Here is a 17,272-nt window from a genome sequence, read left to right on the forward strand (position 1 = left end):
TGGCCACTTGGGTAAAAAAAAAAAAAAAAAAAAAGAGAAATTAATTCATTACTGCATCAAGAGAGTAAATTACACCTGTTCGGCCTGGATGTGGTCAAACGGTATTATAAAACAAAATATGGCTGACTTGACATCAAAAGCATGTGTACAGCAGTCAAGTAGAGCTCCAAGACACTCTGTTGTATGACAAAATACTGTCACATCTCATGGGTCACTGTTTTGACGTGCTGTATTTTCATAATTCTAAAATTCTTGAAATTGCATGACTGAAAATTGGTCCAGGTGCCTTGGAGAGACAAGCTGAAGTTTCCTATTTCAAAACAGAGCCGTAAAGAGACAGACGTTCGCCGCTGTAGGATTGACCAATCAGATGCGAGAGTGTTCCGTGGTGTCCAATCACAAGTCACTTCGTCCGCTTCCAGGCAGAACGTTTCTCAATATGGCCGCAGCTTGGTAGTAAACCTGCGGAACTACCTGGATTATCTCAGTAAAACATATTTCACAAGATCATTTGACACTCGATTGTAACTCTAAGGTAAGTGTATTGAGAATAACGTTTGTGCGTTCTCATAAACCATTGGCAACTGCGGGCATAGGCGTGCACTGGTCGAATTGTGGAAGAAGCATCTGCCTTTGACATGAAGGAGACGCCTGTGTCCTGACAGTTCGGCCACAGCTAAATTATAGACGGAGATTTAGAACAAGTGGACCACAATTGTTATACACACGTGGGCTTTGTGGCATCTGGGTGACCTCTTGTCCGTGACTGTGTTGGAGCTACACACGGATATGCAGAGTCAGTATATTGCCTTTAAATCTACTGTGTGACTTCCCTCCCCCTCATTTTCAACTTTTTATTTTATTATATTCTCATGGCTGTTCTTCTAGATATGGCGTCAGATTTCAACTGAATGTGTTTATTTTATGATGATGAAGATGCTTGGCAATATTATAGAATATTCTGGGCCATAATTTATTACCACGTATTTCAGCCTTATTTTTTTACCGCAAAAAATGCACCTGAAACCAGTGTCCTTAACTAACTCTCAAACATTGACCATATAATACACTGCATACTACAGACCCCCTTCCTTACAAATCCGTTGCTTTGTCAATATCTAGATATGGTATACCTACAATAGTTTTTAGCATGGGAATACAATGTTACTAGAAAGTGCCAGATCTATTCTTAGTTGTTGTCCAGTGTAGTGTGAGTCTGAGTTTAGCTGCCTGCACAGGGATTAACAAGCTTAATCTTTCTGTAGTAGTCTGCTCCCGATTTAGTACTCCATCCCACAACATGGGTGTGTAGTAAACTAAGGTAAGTATCTCCAGGGATGGACTGATGTATTTAAACATGCTTTATTCTTTCTGACGTGGGTGGTCCTCATTGGATCTTTTGGTTGACTGTTCGAGGGGCAGAGTGTTGTGGCACTGGCCAGTACAAAGTGCTGACTTGTTTTGTTTTTTGTGCCAGGGGAAGCTGCCTATGTAGTCAGAGGGAGAGGATTTGCTGTCAGGAGTTTTATGGCTAAACAAAGAGTGACCCATTCCACCTGATGTTGTGCATCCATTAGCCTCCTGGTTTTCAGATCACAACCTTACAACATGAATGGAAGTGTCCTTTCAGTGTTCAATAGGTGAAAATATGAGCTATACTTTCCAAAACCTTCTTTAATTTTTGCCACAGTACAGTCTGTGTTTAGTGATAAGTCACGTAACCAAGCGTTTCACAAAATAACAGTCTAGTGCCCCACGGATAAGATTATAGACCTACAGAAGGCTGGTATGGGCTACAACAAGACAAGATCACAAACACTTTTCTCAGTTGAAATCAGCACGGATTCCAAGGTCTGAGTGATTAGTCGTGAACAGTTCATAGAAGGCTCAGCGGAATGAATCCACCTTCACTTTCAACAGCAAAGTCCTTGAAGATATCACAGTCTCTCATATTATAACCTTGTTTGATCTCCACAGGTTTCAACTGAATCATCATGAGAAGCAGCCAATAGTTGTACTGGGGCAGTCTGGAGAGGACCCTGGGAGGTAGCACCCCTCCTGTGTGTCCTGGGACAGCCTGGACACTTCCCTGTAGTACCATCCCCCCCAGGCCCAGAGTGGAGCAGCACTGACGGGGCCACACCTGCTGGGCGTGACTCCTGAGGGGCGGAGCATGCTGAGCAGCTGTGGTTACCATGGAGACGCAGGATAAGAAGCAGGTAGTAGTTGGTTGCTTAGTGCTTGATGTTTGTGCAGAGTCTGAAGAGTTTGCAAACTAGGCTCATGATCAGCCGGGCTTTTCTTTGAAATGTTATTGAATAAGTTTCCAATGTTTTCCTTCCTTAAATAGTTACTGACCAAAGCTGGTTAGCCTCTGTCGTGCCTCCTAATATTAGAACTGTTCTGAAAGTCAACTGTTCAACATATTGAAAAACATGGACAATTTAGATTGAAGTCTATGGCTACTGTTGAGCTCCTCTGACTGTTTGCTCCCTTTAGTCAACAGTGGTTCGAGGTTTAACCCTGAGTTTACAGAAAAAGTTGAACCTTAACTATAACACAGAGTTTCCAGTCTGCGTTTGTTTGGACAGTCAGCTTATAAGTTACTCCACAGGTTTACAGAAATGCGCAGCATCTCAGTCTTAATGGATTTCTTTGCTGACAGTTAAGTTTTTTTATATCACCATTTGGCTCAAGCCAATTGGCCTCTCCTCCCCATTTTTTATATTTTAAAGCATTCATCATTCTTATAGGTAACAAATATACATAATTTAGTTGAAATCTCCAGTGTTGTTTGGTTGTGTGTTTGTTTTATGTTGGATTTATTTATAACTCCAACCCCCAGACTGTTTGTATGATCTCAGACAGCAGGATCCTGGAGCGTGGGAAAAGGGCAGCTCTTAGTGACTGGACTCTCTTGAATTCTGAGGCATTCTTTTAACTGATCTACTCTACAGGTTAAATTGTAATTGGAAATGTTCTGGTGATGTGTCACCAGTTGTCACTATTTATTATGTGTCCTATCTAATTTGTATACAACATTTTGGTCAACTGTTATTCTGTGAAGTGCTCTAGAAATAAAGTTGAGTTGAGTTGATGTAATTATGAACATATTTTAAGCTTGTTGTGACTTTGTGTTGTTTCCAGGGGGAGGATGCTGTCGCTCTGGGCCTGACCACGGGGCTGGCTCTTGGGAAGCTCCGAGACCAGCTCACAGCTCTGTTAGAGCAGCACCAGAGGGCCACACACCGGCACTCATCAGTTCTGGTACAAACTGCTGTAAACTGCAGTTGTTATTCAATACAGTCTTTATTGTTTCGATTTGTACAATATATCCTTTATAAAATTCAGTAGGGAAAATTGATTTATTTGTGTTGTACTCAAATAGGATCGACTGACAAACAGCTTCTTGTTTCATGGAAACCGTCACTCCTGTCTGCACTGGCCAGGTGTGGCCCTCTCGTTGCTGGTCATAGTGGGGTTTCTCTGTTGTCATGGCAGCCAACCCAAGGGCAGGTCAGTTGACCTACAATCAATACCATGTCACTACTTTTTATTAGTATCTCAAATTCAGGTGTTTTTTTGTTTTGTTGCAACAAAACCCTCATTTGTCTAATGTGGATAGCCCCAATAATCTTGTGCAATATTAATCCTCATTATATTATAATGTAGTTCACAAACTCACAAGAATCCATCTTGGCAGGCTCCCGCTGGTGCAGTTGGGCCCAGCCATCAATAGGCTGGAGACTGTACCAGTGACGGGGCCGCAAAACCAAACAAACAAGGCAATGCTGACAAAGAGCTAGACATATCATTCTCACATTAGACAGTAGTTGCAGATGTATTAGTCATTTTGTACTTTGACAATTAAACTGCAACCTCCATCTGGTCTCTGTAGCTCTTTTGGACCACAATCAGTTTATTGTTAGAATAAATAGAGGTATTTTGCTGCTGTCTCTTTTTCTTGATTCACATGCATCCACAGTTCTGGAGTGGAACTATCCAACGCTGCTGCTCTCCTGCTCCTCCTGCTGGTAAACCTGCTGCTGGTCAGGCGACAGCAGAGGCTCCAGAGAACAGAGATGATTGGCCGTCTCAGAGCTATCATAGGACAGCTCAATGGTAAGCTTTTCTTAAATTGTTGTTGATGTGTGTAAATTAAAAATTCATTAGATAGTACCGTAAAATCCGGACTATTGAGTGCACCTGAATATACGCCACATCAACTAAATTTTAACTAAATTTAAAAATTACATATATAGGCCGCACCTGAATATAAGCCGCAGGTGTCCACGTCTTCAAGAACGTTAATAAGTTCAAGAACTTTATTAAGTTAACTTATTAAGTTTATCACCTCTGAAAGCTTTTGTTGTCTTTTTGCACTGAGTCAGTTCCCCATGCCGTTATCGCCAAAATCTCACCATCGACTCATTGTCGAAGAAAGACATTGAGCTGCTGCACATGAGCTCGACATCAGTCACATTAATTGCCATTAACTTAAAAGCTGCATTATCTGCATTTCTTCATGTGTTTTCCATGAGGAGGGTGTGTGTATGAAGCGTAAAATAACTGTTCAAAACACAGTCATACAGCATCTTCCTCAGCGCATCACCCCCGTGTCTCCCCACGCTCTACGGCCCGTGACTCCTGCAAGAGCCTCTGTCCTGTCTTGTCTTCATATCAGTGTCTTGGAGGATTTCAACAAATTTCAGGCTCTCTCGGGGGTGGGGATAGTTCTATCAATCAGGTATGAGTGGATGTCCAGCTACTGAAGTTTGAGACATTTCTTTTCGTCATTTATGCACACAGGTAAGACGTATCCCCCTCACTAATGTTAATTTAGCATCATAACTTATTTGATCACACGGCGATAAACTATTTGAGTACACTGACAGCATCGCAGGGACAGCGACGCTTTCTGCAATCAGGTTGCGCTGAGTGCCAAACCATAGACCATATTTATGAATGGACAATGTGCCAAACAAAGAATCTGTCCATATAATAGCCCCGTCGTCTTATTAGCCGCTACTTCTTATTAGCCGCTACCATCGTTTTATTAACCACTACATTTTTCTCAAAGTGTGAGAAAAAGGTAGTCGCTTATAGTCCGGAATTTACAGTAATTATGTACAACTACATAAAGATAATTCAAATAATTTTTCTGTTTTAGACTATCTGTCCGTTTGTGAGGGTGATGTTCACTGGGCCACATCCATGTACCCTGACCTTTACACCCCCACCTCCCCATCTTGGTCCCTTCACTGGACCTACAGAGACTCCCAGCTTGTAAACTGTCCTGTCAGCCTGCTGGTGGAAGGAGACATCATCGCCTTGAGACCAGGACAGGAGGCTTTTGCGTCTCTAAGAGGGATCAAGGTATGTCTACATCATGTTACTTATATTTTAACAGAAAAATATACATTCATAATTTTATAATAACTATGATAATTAAGTGGTGCAGAAAAACAGTTGTTCTTTATTGATATAACAATATTTATAAGGGCTTACGTGGGCAACAATAGCTTAGTTGGTAGAGTGTTTGTCCACTGATCCAATGGCAGTGTTGGAGCCATGCGCCTTGTGTGTGCACATCACCAGTAGAGGGGGCCGTGTGGTAGAGGGAGGACCCCTCCTGTGCTCCACAGGTGTTGCAATCCGGTGAAGCACACAGTTTGTTGACTGCCATGCTTGGCGTCTTTGTATAATTTTAGATACTTCTATACAGTAATGAATTTTTTTGCCAATTAAGTAATAAAGAAACAATTTTTATAAGACTGGATTTGTTTACTTAGACGCCAGAAACAAGACGGCGCGTCACTTCCTTTTTCCGGACCTGCAACTCTCAGTGGTCTAAGTGGGATTTGGCCACAACAGGCGGTTTGACTCCCACTCTCAACATAAAGCTCATTGGTTGAGCAGTCAGATCCACTAACCCACAGGTTGACAGTGCATTTCCAACTCCCACAGATGAATGCTGTTGTTCTGTCCTTGGGCAAGACACCTAACTCATCTCGCCCTTAGGTTCTGTGTACACTGGTGTATGAATGTGCCTTGAAGGTGGAAAAGTGCTATATAAAAATGTGACTGGTGCTTAAGTGTTATTTTTGGTCGAGTTTTATCTGGTCTGAGATTGGCACCAACTGCTGTTTCACTGTTTGTCATGCAGTCCTCAACCCTTTGTGCTGGTGTACAAGTGTATTGCTGTTGATATTGAAAGTAGTGATGACTCAGCCTATATTTTTCTCTTCAGGATGATGAGCACATTGTCTTGGAGCCCGGGGACCTCTTCCCACCATTCTCTCCCCCTCCCTCTCCCCAGGCCCCAGACAAGAGAGGGCCCCAGAGTCCCCAGCACCACCGACTCTTCAGGGTGGTTCGGACACCTGTGCTGGACACTGTCAGGTAAGACAGTAAAATGTAAACTGTATTAAATTTACAATGGATGTCAAAACCTTTAAAACTTCAATAAATGTAAATGTTTGGCAAAAGTGAGGTTCTATCTTACTTCTATCTTACATTTATGATAGTTGTTTGTATTAACAATTATAGCTGTGAAATATTAGTGCTAATGCTAGATTACTAGATACACCTGAACATCTCTGAGCCCCTGTTCACACTTATCCAGTTCTTTAATGTGCGTTTTGAATTTGGCTCGCTCAGAGTTCTCTGTGTATATAAGCAAATATGTTTTCAGAAATAGCCTGGAGTTGGCGCTGTCTCGTCCAGTGACTGTACTGGATAACGAACGCTTCACTGTGCAGTCAGTCATCACCAAGCTAGTGTGCCCTGTAGTGTTGGTAAGAACAATCTATGCACTTGGACTTTTTGATGTTTTCATTTTCTTTTCCGTGTCTAACTCTTTCTTCTGTGCTCTCTCCTCAGACTGCCTTTTTGATTGTCAACACTGTCCGATATTTTTGTGATGCTCCCAGTCTTACACCTCTATGCTACAACTTCTTTCAGCTCCAAGTAAGGTGTCATCCTAAATTGCTGCTTTTACAAGCTTATCTGTGGGTTTCAGATTGATGAAAAGATAGGACATTTTCCACAGTAATTAACAATCCAATATAAATGATCTTCTGGTCAACTGTCCTGGCACCATTGAACAGGACCCCATGAACCCATTAATAGACAGGTTGTTTAGATGTATTGATCTGTGCTTTCAGCTGATGGGAGTCCTGCCCATTCTGCCACTGCTCTTCCCGGTCATGTGGGTCCTGGTAAATGCGTTTGGAGAGGCTCGGGTCCTGGCAGAGTTCAGCAAAGCATCTCCAGCTGGCCTGGTAGGGACACACAAAGAGCTGTTACCCTTCCAATTGTTACTTTGCAGTGACATCATGCTTGCAGGTGTTCTACATATATCTCTGTTGGTGAAATATTCAACAGTTACCATGGTGTCACAATATGCACATTAGCAAAAACTGCCCAAAATGTTGATGACTTCAACTGCATAGTACCAATAAAACATGTGTAATGACACTTAACTACATTAATTACTCTAGGCATAGTCAAACAAACTGTAGCTATCCACAGTTATTGAGCAGGAGGAGTGTTGAGTTCACTGTTTGCATTCAATACTTTAGTCACACAGTGATATATTTGTTTTTTGGGAACTGAAGTGCATTAAAGGATTACTTCAGTCAAACAAAAATTTGTCTTTTTAAGGGGAAAGTGCATGTGTGCAAGTGGCTGTGTTGTACTAACTGAAATAACCTGCGTCACAGACATGTACAAACATACCAGGACTAGCCTTTTCCTCATGGTCATTTTATGTTTAGAGTTATAAAAGAATCTTAACAGCTTTATCAGTCTAACCCTCACATAGGATAAGCTGTACGTGCCTTAACATACTGTGTTTTTGCCCCAGCTTGCTAAGTTTTCTGAGGACACACTAAGCAGCTACACCGAAGTGGTTTCTTCTCAGGTATAACTTTCACTGTCTCGCTCGCCCCCTGCTCCACCTGCTCCACCTGCCCTTTTTCTTACTGCCTCCCTCCTGTGGACACCCGCACACATGGCTTTGCTTACCGACAGCAGAAAGACTCCATGGATATTCAATAATTATGATCAAAAATAATAAATATGATGTGATACTCTCTGTTAGGGTCTCATGTTGACTCTTGTTGCATGGCTTGTCCTCTTCACTGCTTGTTTCTGATTTGTCACCAATGTCATTGATGTTATTGGTTTTATTTCCATTTTAGGACCTCATTTCTCCCAGCTTTCGCTTGTCAAAACACTAAATGTGCAACCCCTGATCCAGCCTCTGCTTCTGTTGTATTTATAGTAGTTTGTTAAGGCAATGAAAGGAATATTGCCTACTTCCACTGCTCGTCTGGGTTAAAACAGTTTAAAACCTTAAATACCACTGTATATGAAATCTCAGTGAATAACATTTTGATTTTTTTTCTGTCTCTTCTTTGATTTAAGAGCAACGCATTTGTTCCTTTTTTCCACCAACTGCTTTCCATACAAGATTTCTCATGTTTTGTAATTGGTTGTGTTTCAGCGTTATTATGATGTGAATGTACTGTGTGCAGGAGATGCTGCGCTGTGTGTGGAGGCACCTGGTCGGAGTTTTGAAGGGAGACTCTCAAACACTGTGCTACACCTCTAGTCTCCTGCACACACTGGGCTCTGTTACTGTAAGTTTAACATCAACATGTTGTCTGAATATGATGGTTTAGGACAGACTGAATTGCATTTTCTTTTGTAATTATTTTATATTTGATTTATTGTTTTATATTAAAAAATTAACAAAAACAGCACAACAAAATAAAATGCAAAACATAAAAAATAAAGAACAGTAACTGTGAGGGAGAAAATCTCAAACTTAGCACTCGAAAGGCAGGCTTGTCTATAGCATAAGTCAACTTTTATACCATTTGTGCATAGGTTCTTTGCTGCGTGGATAAGCAGGGTATCCTGTCATGGCCAAACCCCAGCCCAGAGACAGTGCTGTTTTTCAGTGGGAGAGTGGAGCCTCCACACAACAGTCAGGATGACCTCAGGGACGACCTGTCAGTCAACTCCTTCTGCAGGATGGACACAGAAGAGGACCAGGATGAGGTGCATCACAAAGCATTAAACCCTCTTTCTGTAATCGACCAAACCCAGATGACCTCTGACCTTTGTTTGTCATAGGCCCAGGAGGGAGAGGCTCTACTGTGTCAGCCTGGAGAGTCCCAAGTGGATGTTGTGGAGCCTAGTGAAATGTCACAAGATACTGCCCCATCCACAGAGAACCTCAGGCCTCGGAAAAGTGCACAGTCCACACGCACTCGGACTAAACACCACTCTGGGTCTAACGTCAGCTTCAGCCATGACACAGAGGGAGGAGAGGAAGAGCAGGCACAGGTGAGGAGAAGACTCCTTTTCAATCACACACCACGTATACTCTTTATTAACTAGTAGATTAGACAGCTCTTGGACCAGCATTAGCTCAATAGGTTCATTATTTTTAAATCTGTATTATTTTGCCAAATTGCCTTACTTGGAGAGGTACTTGTTATTGTAGTCCCACAGTATGGATTAATCTGTGTCATTTAGGAATTTGTGTTGGGATGTCCCGAGGCTGAGGCAGACGACTTTGTGTGTGACTATCACCTGGAGATGCTGAGCCTGTCCCAGGACCAGCAGAACCCAGCTAGCATCCAGTTTGACGATCTGTCCTGGCAGTGTCATCTGCCCTCTCTCAAACCTCTGGGCCTTAACATCATGCTAAACCTGTGTAATGCCAGTGTCACACAGCAGCTCTGCAAATTCTCTGATCACCTATCCAACTTGGCTCTTCAGGAGAGCCACGGCACCGTGCAACCTGTGTCTGTACCATGGGGCCTCTGTGAGCTCTCTCGACTCATAGGTTAGAATGTCTTTTTTCTGTTGCAAATGGGCTCTATGTGCTTTTTTCTGTTCATAAATAAAAATGACATGTGGAGAGATGCAGGCTTCTTTTGGAATAACAATTTGTTCTGCATTGTTGTCTAGGTGCCATGTGAATGTGTCATTCTGAATATACAATATGTTCTATACACAGGGTTCACACCAGGAGCACGGGAGCTATTTAAACAGGAGAACCACCTGGCTCTGTATCAGCTGCCTTCAGGAGAGAAGACTAAGGAACTTGCTTCCCGTCGACTGCATTACTTCATCAAACGCCATCCTCCCCTCTCTCACCTCATCTCTCTGTTTGTGCGGGACTCCTCCTCCAGTGAGTTATTACAGACTTCAGACCAAAGAACACTCCATTGTAAATGCTATTCAGGAAGGACCTTATTTATAAAATACAGTCTATTTAAGCAATAGGAATTTAAATGTATTTAAACAACTCAGGTCAAACATGTTCTTTTTGTGTCTCACACAGATCATGTGCAGATGCTCTCCCATGGATCAGCTGACCTCATCCTGGAGGCCTGCACAGACTTCTGGGATGGGACAGACATTTACCCCCTCTCAGGCTCAGACCGGTACAGTCCATGCCACAAAGCACAACAGTTCAAATACTGTTATTTTTGCGTTATTGTTTGAACTGCTTTTCTTTTTGCAGAAAGAAAGTTCTGGATTTCTACCAGCGTGCCTGTCTCTCTGGTTACTGCTCAGCCTTTGCCTATAAGCCCATGCAGGTGTCCCTGTCCAGTCAGCTCAATGGGAAATGTGTGGAGCTCGCCCCAGGGCCCTGTGTGTTCTCTGGGCTGGAGCTGCCCTCCACTACTCCACTCAAACACGGCTCCTGCCGAAACAGCTGGAGTTCAGATGGTACATGTGCACAACCAAATATAATATGTCTCCATGTCTGGGTGACGGCAATATCTGTTTTTGTTGTCCTGTACTTTAATATCAATCTTCAATATCAATATTTTAACCCAAGCTAATCTATAACGCATGACAATTGATGAAGAAGGAAAAGTAGTTGGAATAGACAAATAAAACAAATGTCCTGACTCCTGATAATATTTGGTATTCATCTCTATCCCATGCGCAGAGGGGATTGGGGAGGGAGCGGAGAGAGAGGACTGTGTGCAGGCCCTCAGCGGTCAGATCTTCATTGGGATGGTGTCCTCACAGTTTCAAGCCAGACTGGATACAGTCAGACTCATCGATGCTTTGGTCACTGCATGTATCCGCTTTGTTTACTTTTCAATGGAGGACGAGCTGCGCAGCAAGGTAAAAAGACTACAAAGATAATTGATCATTCTAATAGATCAGTAAAATTAAATGTATATAGCGGTATGTGGATTTTTTAATGACCTTATCAGACATTCAGGATAGTGATGGTTCAGCTAGCTTCCCTATGTAGCGGAGATATTGAATGTATGAGTACACTGACCTTAAGTTTAATTATGATTTAAACATGACATAATTTTAGATGGTATAGAAGATATTATGAAACTATTAGACTGTAAGTTTACACTAAATTGTAAACTGTAATGAAGAAGTACTTTTGTGTCCAGGTGTTTGCAGAGAAGATGGGTTTGGAGACAGGCTGGAACTGTCACATCTCTCTGACACCAAATGGAGACAGTCCATGTGATGGAGCTCCCTCCAGCCCAAGCCACGGCTCTCTCCACGAGGACCTACACCAAGGTACCACCCAGGCATGGATGTAATTTACAGGAGGATTGAAGCTCCCCAGTATTCAGAGCCAGATGACCCCCCCCAATACCCACCCAATTAATGTGGTCCTGAATTAATAGACAATGTATTTTATGATGAGCGGCATTTGTTTTATCAACTAGATCAAACTTTTTAAATAATAATAATTTAACCCTGCATGTGTCCAAGAAACGAAGGCCTATGAGAAATCACAATTTATTTTTAGCACATGCTAATATGGACCACATGTCAGGGGATGCCATCATTGGTTATTAAAATAGACTTATGTGACACCACAACCTGCAGTACTGTTGCCATAGTGAAATATCATGTAAAATGGTTCAGTGCAAGATAAAAAAAAATGGAAAGGGGTTTAATTAAAAATTACACTGTACACTAATGCCTCATCAATACACTGAAATGTGTATATTGTGAAGTTATGTCAAAGACTGAAGTGTTGATTTTACAGATTCTCGCGATGAGGCTGAGGGTCCTCTTCTTCCTGAGGAAGAGGCTCACTCAGACATGGTCAGTTTCCAGCCCACAGACAGTGATGTGCCCAGTTTCTTGGAAGACTGCAATAGGGTAAAACTCATACAGTATTTATCAAATGCAGAGAATTAATTTCCCTTATTAGGGATTGAAAGTATACCATAACCTTAACCCTACTGTGTTTTCAGGCCAAACTACCTCGTGGTATCCACCAGGTTCGCCCGCACCTGAAAAACATTGATAATGTGCCTCTGTTGGTGCCACTCTTCACAGACTGCACCCCTGACAGTGAGTTTCACAGCTTAAACTCTGAAGCTCATGTTCAGTTTGTTAAGTAATTACTCCACCCTTTTGCTCAGCCATGTGTGAGATGATGAAGATCATGCAGGAGAACAGGGAGGTCACGTGCTGTCTGGGCAGCTCCGCCAACTTTCGCAACAGCCGCCTCTTCCTTCAGAGTGACCTCAGGTATGCCACAAGTACTTAAAAATGCACACTTTAAGCACAAGTTAATGCCAATAATAATACAGCAATTCTTTGTCTAAACTATATAATGTATGTACAGTATTGTGAGTCTTCGTGAGTAGTAAGCTTCAAAAGTAGGGGTGGGCGATATATCGATATTTTAAATATATCGAGATAGTTTTTAAACTCGATATGAATTCTGACATATCGTATATATCGATATAATGCTTAGATTCAATTCTGATTTCGCCGCTTCGCTTGTTTACTCTCCCGTCGCCCCTCCAACGCTGAAAGTTGGTGCCAGTGAAAAGCTTCAAGTACCACGAACCTTTTCTACCATTTACAAACAAAACCACCAGCAGCACATCCTCATATTCCACCGAGTCGCGTCCTTTAGCCCAAAAGAAGCTGAACGAGCTGAGCTGCATGAGAAGTGCGCTGTTTATGCAAATGAGCCATGTGCTTAAATTTTGTTTCTGTAAAATGTAAACACACTTGCGCAGAACTGCATTAAACACATTATCGCAAACGGGCTGATGTGGCTCTATAGTCGTTATGCTTTATATATTGTAAAGTTTATTTATGCAGAAGATTTTAATTAATAATCTACTGCAGTGTCACTTGTACAATAGTGTTTGGAAACGTTGGGTTTGATCTGCAGTGGATTGTGGGATTAAACCTCAGAGCTCCTTACTGCTGGATAATAACATGGATCTATTGAAATAAGGAACATCCTGAGCTTCTTCTGCTAAAGGAGCTCATGGTTCTGGTTCTGGTTTGGATAACAGAGTTAATGCAAAGATGAGCTTGTGTTGAGTTGTTTTATTTATGCATGAAAAGAAGGAAATATGTATTATTTCTTTTATTTTACAGTTAAATTATTATTTATGTAATTAGGTTTTTTTGTAATCTTAAATGTTCCTATATGAACTGCCAACCTCTTACACTTCAATAAAAAAAAAGACCTTGTGGAGTTGTTTTTGCAGTTTTCAGTTTTAGGGGGTTATTTTTTCTTGAACATATATCGAGATATATATTGTATATCGAGATATAGCAAAATATATCGAGATATATTTTTTGATCCATATCGCCCAGCCCTATTCAAAAGTTATTATTTTATTTTGATACCGTAAACAATGTAGATGTATTTTGTGGGTCTTTGTGTGGACAGCATATCATTGGACCCTTTGTACCCATCGCAGTGCTCATGGGAGATTTTTGGTTATGCCACTGGAGGGGGCTTCTGTGGAGAGCTGGAGGGCCTGTCCCCTCTGAGGTTGTCGGGGCAGCTCAACAGTCTGGGCTGTTCCGTCAGCTTTATTTTGATACCGTAAACAATGTAGATTTATTTTGTGGGTCTTTGTGTGGACAGCATATCGTTGGACCCTTTGTACCCATCGCAGTGCTCATGGGAGACTTTTGGTTATGCCACTGGAGGGGGCTTCTGTGGAGAGCTGGAGGGCCTGTCCCCTTTGAGGCTGTCAGGGCAGCTCAACAGTCTGGGCTGTTCCGTCAGCTTCCATCGAGGGGAGAGTGTGAGCATGGTCCGCCTCATTGAGCAGGTATAGGACCTTTATACCGTGAATGAGTCTTTGTTTATATTAGATTTAGTTTTAATATCTTTGTATGTTTTTTTTTCTTTTACAGGCAAGGCACACCACCTATGGCATCCGCAAGTGCTTTCTCTTCCTTTTACAATGTCAGCTTAGTCTTGTTATCATCCAGGTATTTTTTGTGTGAAATCTACTATATTATAAGTGTAATGATTTTTTTTTTTTTTTTTAAGTTAGATAACTGTATTTACGTGTAGTTTTTAGCCTGTCTGGCCCAGCTGCCTCCCCCTGTTAATACCACTGACATCCTGTGGGTATCCTGCTTTAGCTGTCCACTGCTCAGGTATTCTTATTTCAATTGTGACTCCACAACATGCACAATATAACCCCAAACCATCACTTTAACATTGTACTGCATATTTAAATTTTTCACATCTTAAAATTTTCACCATGTATTATCATTATGCCACCGAGCCTGATTTAGTCGAAGTTTTTTGCTTCTTAAATAATTAAATGAAATATTTATGTGAGGGCAGTATTTTTGTGTTATGCATTAAACTGATATTGTAATAATCTACACCAACATTATGCCAATTATGCATAATAATTGGCATAATGTAATAATTCTGTGGCAGTGTGTCTCTTTTGGGCAAACCTCCCGACAGTTCAGTGATGACTGTAGCCACTGGAAAAAACCTCAATGCCATCCCGAAGAAGGTATAGAGCCATCTAATTTATGTCTATGTTTAATATTATCATGACTATTATTTAATGTGTTGTGGTGTGGGCAGACTCAGAACTACTTCTTGGGCTGTTTCCTGCTGAAGTTTGGCCTCTCGGTGTGTGCCTGTCTGCTGGCCTTCGGCTTCACTCTACAGGAGGTTTGTCGTATCAGTAGTCTGGGGCTCCCAGACAACAGCACTGCCAACTGTTCCTCCATCTTCACAGTGAGGTATCAACACATCATCTGTATAATTGATAATTCAAACATTTTTTCAATATTAAATCAAAAATAGATCAAAACAAAAATAACAAAAACAAAGTTAAAACACTTTACACAGTTGCAGGCATGTACAAACAAAAACTGTCTCAGTACTCACTACTACTCCTTAGCCTCCTTAACATGTTCTCAGACAGTATAGGCCTTCATTATCTGTCCACATTTTCATTGTAAAATTATTTCAAATACTTTATAGTTCATGACAAAGAAAATTTTATTCTGTCAACTGGACAATATTTATAGGAGAGAACACATGCCACTCATGCAAGTAGCTTCTTCAGTTCTGACAGTATACTGCTCATTGTCACTGCCTTATATCTGTCCTGAACTGAAAAAGCTCCCGTGACCTGGCCCCAGATAAGCGGAAGAAAATGGATGGATGGAAAAAAAAAAGCTGTTGGAGAAATGGAATGAAAGCTACTGGACGATTGAGGCATTACACAGCCCTAACTTGTAGTTCATAATACATACTATTACTCAAACATTAAGACCTTCAATTGATTTGTCACACACCTTTTCAAGAGGTTTTACCATCACACTAATCACTGAGCTATTAAATAATTTGTATTAATTATTGTGAACCAGCTCCTCTGCCGAAGCTCCTGACTGGTTTGGGCAGCTGTCGACCAGTCTGCTGCTGACTCAGAAGGTGATGGCAGCCTTCCTGGTGTTACACACTGGTAAGGATATTACCTCACACTGAACTGTATGTATATTGGTTTTTTTATTGGTTTGATTGGATCTCTCTTGTTCCCAGTGGTAATCTCTCTAAGCTACGTGCATCGATCTCAGTCTCTGTGGAAGAAGAGTCCCTTCAGCAATACCTGGTGGTGCCTCACTGTCCCTGTGGTGTAAGTCACATTCCTGCTCAGTTGATACTTGCCTTGGATAAAACCTTTATCCACATGTTTTCCAGAGGTTATCACATATTTCTCCAACCTTAATTGTAACATGGTTTTGTCTGTGTTTGTAGTTTACTTAGTCAGATGGTGCAAGCTACAGTGGATTACCAGTTATGGCGGGACAAGAGCAGCCCCCTGGACTTCAAACTGCAGGATATCCCACTGTTAGCCTGGCTGCTGATGTCTCTGTCCCCACTGATGGTGATAGTGGTCAACGAGGCTGTCAAAATGCATGAAATACGGTACACACAGACACACACCTCATGAAAAACAGATGACAGCATGTTTATAAGACAATGTATGGGAAAAAGAGGATAAAGAGAAGGCTAGTGGCTATCCTGTACATTGTATGTTCATCATTTCCAGTGTAAATACAATATTCATTATTTAATAATTGGTAAATAAAAGATAATTGCATTATTAGCATATAACTGCAAACAGTTCATTAATATTGTTTAATCTGTTTTTCAGCGTGAGAGTGCGATACCAGAAGAGGCAGAAGCTGCAGTTTGAGACTAAACTGGGCATGAACTCTCCTTTTTAAGTTTTGTTCTGAAAAAACAGGCAAGAAGCAGAACACTATTGACCAACCAAGCCATCAACCAAATGTTCACTATAGAGAACCACAGATGACTGCAATATTTGTCCAAAGGGTGGTGGAAAAATTTATAATTTCTAGAGAAAAATATGTAATTATTTATCTAAATAGTTTTAAAGGCATGAGGAATGTTTTATGAAAACTATCATTGTGTCTGTACATTGTTGCATGGTCCTTAACACTCCAGAAAAAGCTGCACCACTTTTTATTTAATTATTTTATTATACTTTTATGAAACACTTTTAAAAACATATAAGACAATTGCAATAGAATGTGTGTGGCTTTTTGGGGTTAGCAAAGCAACATTGTAAAGTCAATAAAGAAATGTTTCAGTTTTATCTTTAGTTTAAACTGTGTTTCCTACCCTGCCAGTTGTAAACATGTTTGCTCCCAACAATGGTGCATGAGATTCAGTCCCTTTCAGTGTTGAACAAGGGATTTACTGATATCTATTGTTTCTATATGCTCATAGACACCTAGACAAACAAGACATGAAAGTATATTTTGTATTTTCTTAAAATGGTTTTAAAATGTTCAGCTTGATTCTGTCCTGTTAATGTGACATAAATAAATTTAATTTTAGCTACATGTTTACAAGTGTTGACTGCCAAGCTCGAAACGAACTGGCCATCGAAGTATACTTTTATCTTACTTTTTCACATCCGGTTTA

General features: G+C 41.1%; 1 protein-coding gene across 2 annotated transcripts; it reads left to right on the forward strand.

The window, feature by feature from the left end:
- Window positions 1–402: 402 nt before the first annotated feature.
- On the forward strand, window positions 403–17,190 carry tmem94 (transmembrane protein 94). Of its 2 annotated transcripts, XM_055150080.1 has the most exons (32): window positions 403–535; window positions 1,978–2,219; window positions 3,148–3,267; window positions 3,389–3,516; window positions 3,986–4,122; window positions 5,171–5,376; window positions 6,251–6,402; window positions 6,695–6,797; window positions 6,883–6,969; window positions 7,167–7,283; window positions 7,868–7,924; window positions 8,541–8,645; window positions 8,896–9,069; window positions 9,145–9,357; window positions 9,550–9,862; window positions 10,037–10,210; window positions 10,364–10,466; window positions 10,547–10,755; window positions 10,982–11,163; window positions 11,451–11,583; window positions 12,062–12,177; window positions 12,273–12,372; window positions 12,444–12,552; window positions 13,922–14,111; window positions 14,197–14,274; window positions 14,360–14,445; window positions 14,738–14,819; window positions 14,894–15,054; window positions 15,688–15,782; window positions 15,860–15,953; window positions 16,076–16,246; window positions 16,476–17,190. In XM_055150080.1, exons 2-32 carry the CDS (start codon window positions 2,196–2,198, stop codon window positions 16,546–16,548), a joined length of 4,092 nt encoding a protein of 1,363 aa, XP_055006055.1. In that variant the 5' UTR covers window positions 403–535; window positions 1,978–2,195; the 3' UTR covers window positions 16,549–17,190. The 2 variants fall into 2 exon arrangements, with proteins under 2 accessions (XP_055006055.1, XP_055006056.1); XM_055150081.1 differs by lacking the exon at window positions 7,868–7,924.
- The last annotated feature ends 82 nt before the right edge of the window (window positions 17,191–17,272 follow it).

The sequence above is a fragment of the Boleophthalmus pectinirostris genome, unplaced genomic scaffold, assembly GCF_026225935.1.
Source record: "Boleophthalmus pectinirostris isolate CB_2022bp ecotype Guang Dong unplaced genomic scaffold, ASM2622593v1 HiC_scaffold_14, whole genome shotgun sequence".
NCBI classification, from domain to species: domain Eukaryota; kingdom Metazoa; phylum Chordata; class Actinopteri; order Gobiiformes; family Gobiidae; genus Boleophthalmus; species Boleophthalmus pectinirostris.